At 45.4% G+C, this 8,912-nt stretch overlaps 1 protein-coding gene across 24 annotated transcripts in view; it reads left to right on the top strand.

Annotated features, from left to right (window-relative positions):
* The window catches only part of Kiaa1217 (KIAA1217 ortholog), a 796,433-nt gene that overhangs the window by 646,190 nt on the left and 141,331 nt on the right, over positions 1-8,912 (top strand). For all 24 annotated transcript variants that reach the window (XM_076572610.1, XM_076572611.1, XM_076572599.1 and 21 more), the window contains one exon: positions 3,335-3,533. In XM_076572610.1, coding sequence (XP_076428725.1) covers positions 3,335-3,533 — 199 coding nt within the window. The remainder of the gene's footprint in view (positions 1-3,334; positions 3,534-8,912) is intronic.

Raw genomic sequence — 8,912 nt, 5'->3', positions numbered from 1 at the left:
AGCAGTGAGCTAGCGGCTGAGGGGAGGGTGCAATGTTTGAGGAGATTGCTAATGCGCAAGGATAGTTTTCAACAAGAAACCGAGTGACATAAAAATCAAGAGAAGTATACCTTTAGAACCAAAGAGTTTATATATAGGAAGTTAGAAAAAGATATCAGCCTTTTCATCTCTATTTTTATATTTACTTACTACTGTGATGACCCTGAACAAGAAATAGAGATTTGATGTTTCATTTTCTTCAAGGATTATTGCCTATTGCAATGGAAAATACCAACTCATCACATGCAACATGCCAGCCACAGGCTGTTAGAATGGCCACAGCAGAGGCGATAAATGCAGCTGCATCGCTTAAAGGAATATTGGTTTTTGCTATTTTGCTAGGCTAAATGAGTCTCTCCTCTCCACCTCCCCACCTCGCTGGTTAGAACACATCTAGCATGCGATTCCGCTTGGCATAACTCGGAAGTTCTGCCATTAGTGACCATAGCCACTTCTCTAAGTCTTGGTGAGGTAGGTGAGTGAGATTTAGGGTTATTTCCCTGGTTGGATGATTTTCTTGGTCTGATCCCAGACTGGGGGGTGGGGGGGAGACCAGTCATGAAGAGTATCAGTTCCCCATAATAGAAGCCAACTTCATAAAAAGTAAATTGGGAAATAATCTGCTTTGGAAACTTGCGTATGAAAACAAACCTAAAGGGGCAATTTGCCTGTTAATGGCGTTGTTTCTGGCTGGAATCCTCGTTCATAATCTCATTGGCTTGTAATGGCTGAGTTTCATTTGGTTATGCAGGCATCTCTGGAAGGCACATCCCCCGGGGTCACAGGAGGGGAAGAATTTGTGTTTCCTTCTTTGAGAGGGTCCTGTGAAGTGAGGTGTTGTGAAGTGTGGCTGTCTGGGTAATGCAGTGGGAGAGAGACCATGCCATCTTTCTAAGGGTCCTATCACACACAATTGTGCCCTCACTCAAGGATCAGTAGCTACGTTGTGAAAGCAGGGAAGGCAATGTAATTTTCTCTTGATTTTAAAGAGAAGTAAAGAGACACATGAAGTGTCTCTTGATTTAAAAAAAAAAAAAATCATGAAAAGTTTCTAGATATCCCCAGAAGAACACGCAACAGGCGCCGATCACTGGATAGTAAGGTTCCAGCTAGCTGCGCAGATCACACACCCAGGAAGCCTCAGTGCCTTGAGTTATGTGCCTGGTGGACTGGCATTGTTAGGCAGCGTGAAGAGATCAAAAAATGGAACAAGCCAACCAGCCTGGCTCCTGGGGACAGCCTGGACCCCACTGCCACCCCACCAGTTCCTTTGGCGTCTTAGTTAGAGTAAAGGCACCTGTGTGGTCCCTTCTGGATCACTTTGCTTCCCAGAAGGTGCCTGGAGCCATGTGATGCAGGTCAGCATTGGCCAGGGGAGATAGGAAGGTTGAGACACTGTGCCCATTTCTCACAGCTCCCCACATTCTCTAGCTCCTCCTCTCTGCCCTGTGCCCTGTGTTATCTCCAGTCTGTATAGCAGCCACAGTAATCTAGAAAAAAAAAAAAAAAAATCTTTATCCTGCTTTTACCCACATGCCTCTGCTTCTACCACCAATCGTGGATAGCATACTTCCTCCTATTGCCCCACCCCCTTCTCTCTTTGGTTTTTTTCAAGACAGGGTTGTTCTGTGTACCCCTGGCTGTCCTGGGTCACACTCTATAGACCAAGCTGCCCTCAAACTCAGAGATCCAACTGTCTCTGCCTCCCAAGCGCTGGGAGTAAAGGTGTGCACCACCACACCCAGCCTTCTCCCTTCTCTTTAATGCATGTCTCCTTCTGGATTATAAGCACCATGAAGAAGGGAGTCATGTCTGTTTGCTGTAACATTCCAGCCTTAGTCCCAAGCAGAGTGTCTGGAGCATAGTGGAGCTCTCATGGGTATTCACTGAAATATGAATGAATGTACCACACAATTCATATTTATACTTCTATCATAACTCTCTTGGGTTATTAAATCAGGTGCCGTTTGACATCTCTCAGTGCTGACCATCCTTCTGATTTCTGGACAATACTCACTAATAGATTATGAGCATTCGACATACTTACTCCCTAGCACAGCAGTCTAAACAGGTAATTCACAGGGAAATTCAATTAGGCAGTGTGTGGGTGGGGTTATCAGCTGTCTGTGGATTAGCAGGGAAGATAAAAAACAAAGCCAGACAACTTACTAAGGGTCTTCTGCCTCACAACAGAAATATTCAACAGTGCTATTAATATCTCCCTCAGAGCGTTAGCTTATTGAATTTTTAAGCACATTTTTTGTTTGTTTTGTTCATTGTTTTGATTTGCTTGCTTGTTTGTTTGTTTGTTTTGTTTTTCAAGACAGAGATTCTCTGTGTAGACCTAGCTCTTGTGGCATACCCTCCATAGCCCAGGCTGGCCTCAAACTCAGAGATCTGCCTGCCTCTGCCTTCTCAGTGCTCAGATTAAGCCACCATGCCTAGGAAAAATTCCTTTCATTTACTTAATTCGTGTGTGCCTGCATGTGTATCTGTGCATGCACCTTTTGCATGCCTGATACTTGTAGAGGCCAGAAGAGGGAGTCCCCCAGAACTGGAGTTAGAGGTGGTTGTGTGCTGCTGTGTGGTCCTGAGAACTGAACCTGGATCGCTTGGAATAGCAGCCAGTGACTATTACTAACCCTGGAGCCATCTCTCCAGCCCCTGGAATCAGGTCTTTATAGAATACTGTGAAGAACTGATTGTGTCCGGTTTACCCTGGTGTGAGCCCAATATCTACACTGGGCACCTAGACATATATGCAGGCTCAGCTCTTGTGCTTTAATTGTGAGAATCTGGCAAAGGTAACAATTCTCCATCATTCTTTCCATAAATAGGGCAGGCTTATCCCCAACCTACTTGAAATGGCATTTATAGGGTAGATGTCCAGTGACCACAATTCTTTTTGTTTGTTTGTTTGTTTGGGTTTTTTGTTTTGTTTTTATTCGAGCAAGGTTTCTCTGTATAACAGCCCTGCCTGTCCTGGAACTCCCTTTGTAGACCAGACTGGCCTTGAACTAACTGAGATCCACCTGCCTCTGCCTCCTGAGTGCTGGGATTAAAGGCGTGGGCCACCACTCCCCGAAGACCACAATTCTTAATAGGATCATCAAGGACATTTTTTTTTACTCAGGAATTTACACTACTGACTCCTAGCATAATCTTTCTGGTGGTTTTCTTTCTGGTCACAGCTGGTATTGGAAACATCATGGCAATAATAAATACATCAATAATAATAATAATAATAATAATAATAACAACAATAATAACGCTTTCTTTAAAATGTCTCTTGCAGACAAAAAGCCCCAAGCTATCCCACAGTCCTCAACCTCCCAATCTGGGGGATCCGCTCGAGCATTTGTCGGAGACATCTGGTGACTCTTTGGAAGCCATGTCCGAGGGGGAAGTACCAAGTCCTTTCGCTAGAGGAAGTCGGACTCGAGCGAGCCTTCCCGTGGTGAGGTCAACCAACCAAACGAAAGAAAGATCCCTGGGTAAGCTTCAAAAGGCAGTTTCACCTGCCCCTTTCTTGCTGTGTGTACATATTTTTATACTTCTGAACATGTACCCCTGGACTCAGGTATCAGTTTAATCTTACTCTACAAACGCTGACCCTAGAAAACCACTGATTTAACATCGTGTTAACTTTCCATCCCTGACAGTTACCTGAGATAATTGGTGCCTAAGGAAGAAAGGTTTTTTGGGGTTCACTCTTTCAGAACCTTTTTAGTCCAGTAGTCTCAACCTTCCTAATACTGTGACCCTTTAAATACAGTTCCTCATGTTGTGGTGACCACCCCCCCCCCAACCATAAAATTATTTTCATTGCTACTTCATAACTGCATTTTGCTGCTGTTATGAATCATAATGTAAATATCTGATATACAAGATATCTGACATGTGACCCCTGATGGGGTCGTGACCCACAGGTTGAGAACCACTGCGTTCGTCAGTCCATATGTGGCTGGCTCTGTTGCTTTGCTTTGGGGCCTGGGGGAAGGCAGTGATTCCAAAGCTGCTTACCTCGTGGCTGCCAGGAGCAGGAAGGATGCCGGCATTTCCCTGTCTATTGCCTTATTCCTATGAGGAGAATAGACATTATGGTGGAGCATGTGGTAGAACAGAGATATGGCTGGAGCAAAGGAAGGGCCAAGGGTCTCCAGTGATCTTTCTTCTACTTGGCCACACTGTCTCGGGGTGCCATCACCTCCTAGGAATGTTGCAGGTTGGTTTTTAAAAAAAGTCCTTTACCTATAGCCTTTGTGGGGACATTTAAGATCTAAACCAAAATGAACATCAAGTTGGGCGGGTTAGTTTTATGTCAACTTGACAAAAGCTGGAATCACTGGTGAAGAGGAAGTCTCAATTAGGAAAAATGCCTCCATAAAAATCAGACTGTGGGCAAGACCGTGGGGCATGTTTTTAATTAGTGACTGATGTGGGAGGGCTCACACCTCATGGCACATGAGTGGTGCCATCCCTGGGCTGATGGTCCTGGGTTCTATAAGAAAATAAGCTGAGATAATCTTGTAGAGCAAGCCAGTAAGCAGCACCCCTCGGTGGCCTCTGCATCAGCTCCTGCCTCCAGATTCCTGCCCTGTTTGAGTTCCTGTCTTGACGTCCTTCACTGATGAACAGTGGTGTGGATGTGTGAGCCAGACAAACCCTTTCCTTCCCAAGTTGCTTTGGTCATGGTGTTTCATCCCAGCCATAGTAACCCCTAACTAGGACACGGGTGTTATACGTTTGCTGAGGAATCGGCTGAAGTCCAGGCTGTTTCTGGGCTTGGGCACTTTCTGAATTGTCTAGGATTAGCAACATTAAGCTACCACATTGCTACTACTCGCTAGTGTTGCTGGACAAGGGAATACCAAGGAGTATTGCCTTTACCACAGTATATCCGCCCTCCCCCGGCCCTCCGAATTTGGGGTTCACTTTATATCTTCTTTTGCCTTTTTAGTACCTTCCATACCACCTTAACAAAACATACAGGGTATAGGGTTTAGACCTCCTTGCCTGGGGCGCTGGTGTTCCACAAACCTCACTTGCCATGTTAAGGGTTTCACATAATGCTTGTGTTTGCAGTAAGAGGGGACAGAAAACGGATGGATATAAAAGACAACTTAATTCTGCCATGTAAAACCTAGCAAACTGTTGCTAGAAGATTACGGAGAAGATCGGTGTAAACTAACACACGATTTCGTTTCCTTGTTGCAGAGAGCAACCAGAGAAACGGGGTTCACAATGCATTCTAGCTGTTCAAACTAACCTCAGGCAGAACAGAACAAGGCTAGCGTTCCTTGTGTGGCTTCAGACACTACCCTAGCTACCTGAAAAGGCACATTGTACTAAAAGTGCATTATAATAAAAGCATTTAAAAGTGCTTATATTTTCAATACTATTAATATTCTTTTACTTTTACCCAGTCATTCTTATTGTTATTTAATATTGTTATTATTGCTTATGTGTATGTGTGTGTATGGGGCGGGGGATATATGTGTAAGTTCTGGTGCCCACATGCCCTGGCATGCACGAGGAGATCAGAAGATAACTTTCCTGAGCCCATTCTCTCTCTCTCTCTCTCCTTTGTTTGAAAGGCAGGATCTCTCTTATGGTTTCCACTGGGCTGAGTGCTCCGGGCTAGTGTCTGGACAAGCCCTCATCTCTCGGTAGGGGTGCTAGGATGACAGATGTGTGCACAACATGGGGGTTTTAGGTGGGTCCTGAGAGTCACACTCAGGCCATCCAGCTTGCCTGGCAAGGACTTTTCTCTGCCTGCTCAGCCATCTCTCTGGCCCTTTGTTGTTTATTTCAATTGTACGTATATACAAAGTACAGTATGGAGGGTGCTAATCCATGTAAAGGGTACATTATGATCAAGTAAGGACACCTCCCATGTTATCATTTTGTCTCTAATTAAATCTTAAATTAGGATCTGATAATTCTGGGTGCTTTGTGATACGCTGTCCCAAGTACACAATGGGCCCTGATTGCATCAGGGTAATTAATACTTCTGTTGTCTCCACATCACCGTTCTGAGTTTGTTGCTTTCGAGTCCTTTCCTTCTTATTATTCATAAAGCATAATTGTTATTGTGGAATACAGACCGTTGTTTGCGGCTCTCCACTCCAGGCTGGTGAGAGGCCCTGCTGACCTCTCCACTCGTCCTTTCTTAGTGTCTGGCCTGCTGCAGCGAGCACCCTGTATCATATTTCACATTACATTTCCAGCTGCCTGTGATCGTGCACACCGGAAATCCCAGTACTTGGGAGGCTAAGGCAGGAAGATTTTGGGTTGGAGGCCAGTGTGTGTTCCATAGTGAATTTGAGGCCAGTTTGAACCGCACAGCAAGACCCTGCCTCAAAAACCAACCAACCAAACAAACAAAAAAACTTTCCTTTTGTGTTTTTATTTGCATATACTTGTTCTTGTTTTGCAGATAAGACAAGAAGGCCACAGGGAGTTGTGTGTGTGTGTGTGTGTGTGTGTGTGTGTGTGTGTGTGTGTGTGTGTGTCTACGACCTGGCAGTTCAATCACAGAGTCAGGAAGTCCAAACCCCATTACAATAACGTCTCTAGGACTCCCAGAGGCTGGCCTACCACTTGGGAGCACACTGCTTAGGCCAGTGTGAAGATGACAGGGCCTTCCTATTGCCACCAGGCTGCAGCTGCCACCTGCATCAAAGAGCCTTGTGACTTCTTAGCCACCGTCAGTCACCCTTGAGGCAGAAGCCAGGCTGGGAGTGGAATTTCTCCTTTGTGCTTTGAAGGAAATGGTATGGGGGGTGGGGGGAGGCGGCGGTTAGCGTTAGGTCTCTGTGAAGATTGCCCCTGCTTTGCCAAATAAAGTAAAGATAAGAAGCTCCTGTGTGCCTTCCCCCATCCCTGGGAACCTGAGCCTGCTGGATAATGGACCCTTTGTCTTCAAGGGAGGAATTTCCTCTGGCTGCCTCAGCAGCTGGCCTTGCAGGTGGATACCTGCCCAGCACAGGAACCCAGCCTCCGGCAGAGAGAGAAGAGCTAGGAAGCAGTGACAAGAAATTACTGAGGGGACATTTCTGGTTGGCTGCACTTCTGCCAAGTGTTCAGCCTGAAGTTAAAGCCGATCTTGCTGTGAAGTACCTATAAACACACAGTCACAGCCAATTAAGGCGCTTCAGTATTCGAGGAGGTTCAATTCGGTTACCTCAATAAGGGGCATCTAACTTGTGAATTTTTCAACTTCCGGAGAGGAACAAAGGGACACAGGGGGAGGAGAGGACAGGAGATGAGAACATGAAAAGTTTGCCAAAAGGGAGGCTACCTGTAGCTTCAGAAAATGAGGGTGTTGAGCCAGCAACGTTACCGCTGCCCTTGAGTGCCTCCTTGTGGCCAACTTGGGAATTTCTCTGGGATGCACCTGGTGCCCAGGGAGCAATTGGCTGGGGTTGATGAGGCCATGGAATGAAGGGGAAAATGTGAGTCACCAGGAGTCTACAAAACACAATCTCCTTTTCAAGGCCCTTACTCGGCCTTGCCTTTAAGGAAATCCCCTTATGCCTGGTCATATTTAACTCAGACACGCAGAGGACCGGTCCCCAGACACCCCTGCTCCAGTGCTACAAACAGTTAGACGTGCAGCTATGACCCCGCCAAAACTCAGAGGTACAGCCTTGGTGCTGTCTGAAAGCCCTGTGTCTTTGGGTACCTCTGTGTTGTCATTTTGTTCTGAGTTGAGGATTTTAATATGTCCTCTGAATATATCCTCATCTAGATCAGTGGTTCTCAGCCTGTGGGTCATGACCATCAGAAAACACACATTTCCCATGGTCTTAGGAAATGAGACACCGCTAAGTAGCACACTCACAGTTATGAAGTAACAACGAAAATAATTTTATGGTTGAGGTCACCACAACATGAGGAGCTGTATTAAAGGGTCGCAGCATCAGGAAGGCTGAGAATCACTGCTCTAGATGTATCCATTCACCTTGACCTTTATTGATAATTGTGATCATTTGCTCACCATAGACTTCTCCTCTCCCACTTAATCAAGAACTTGAGGCCAGGAATGATGATAGAGCTGGCAGGCCTCCTCTGCTGTGCCATTATCACCTGCAGCCCCTAGCTGGCGCTAGAGCTCACTCTTGCTGTTATACATATTATGGGGTTGGACGTGCAAGGATGAACCACCATGTGCAATGTAAAATATTTTCTTTTGCATTCTGCCCATTTACCCTCCGTTCCGTTCCCCGCTAACTTCCGACCACAAGTGAGCATTCCTTTTACCACTGGAGTATTTGTGCCTTTTCGAGAACATCTTACAGTTAGAGTGAGAATGTTTGGTGTTGTGAAATAGTAATCGAAGATGTGTTACATTCATTTATGATGTGGAATATCTGTGTAATGATGCAAAGATGTGTTGCTTTCTTTTATGTTGCATTTGTTTAACTCTGTGAAGCTGTGTTACTTTGCCTGTCTGAAACACCGGATTGGTCTAATAAAGAGCTGAACAGCCAATAGCTAGGCAGGAGAAGGGATAGGTGGGGCTGGCAGGCAGAGAGAATAAATAGAGTTGAGAAAAGAAGGGGCCAGACACAGAATAAGAAGGAAAGAGAAGATATACAGAAACAGGGAAAGGTGAAAGCCCAGAGGCAAAAGGTAGATGGGATAATTTAAGTTAAGAACAGCTGACAAGAAACAAGTCAAGCTAAGGCCTGGCATTTATAAGTAATAATGTCTCCATGTGTATTTACTTGGGTGGCGGGCCCCCAAAGAGCAAAGAGTAAAAACAACAACTACATTTTGGCCCTTTCAGATTGACAGCTCAGTAGTACACATTTAAGTTTCTTCCATGTCTTTTGGTGACTATAGTTCATTTCCTTTTAGCACTGAAC

Source organism: Peromyscus maniculatus, chromosome 5 (genome assembly GCF_049852395.1).
Source record: "Peromyscus maniculatus bairdii isolate BWxNUB_F1_BW_parent chromosome 5, HU_Pman_BW_mat_3.1, whole genome shotgun sequence".
In the NCBI taxonomy this organism is placed as follows: domain Eukaryota; kingdom Metazoa; phylum Chordata; class Mammalia; order Rodentia; family Cricetidae; genus Peromyscus; species Peromyscus maniculatus.
The sequence above is the reverse complement of the archived record's forward strand: the minus strand, read 5'-3'. Positions and strand labels throughout refer to the sequence as shown.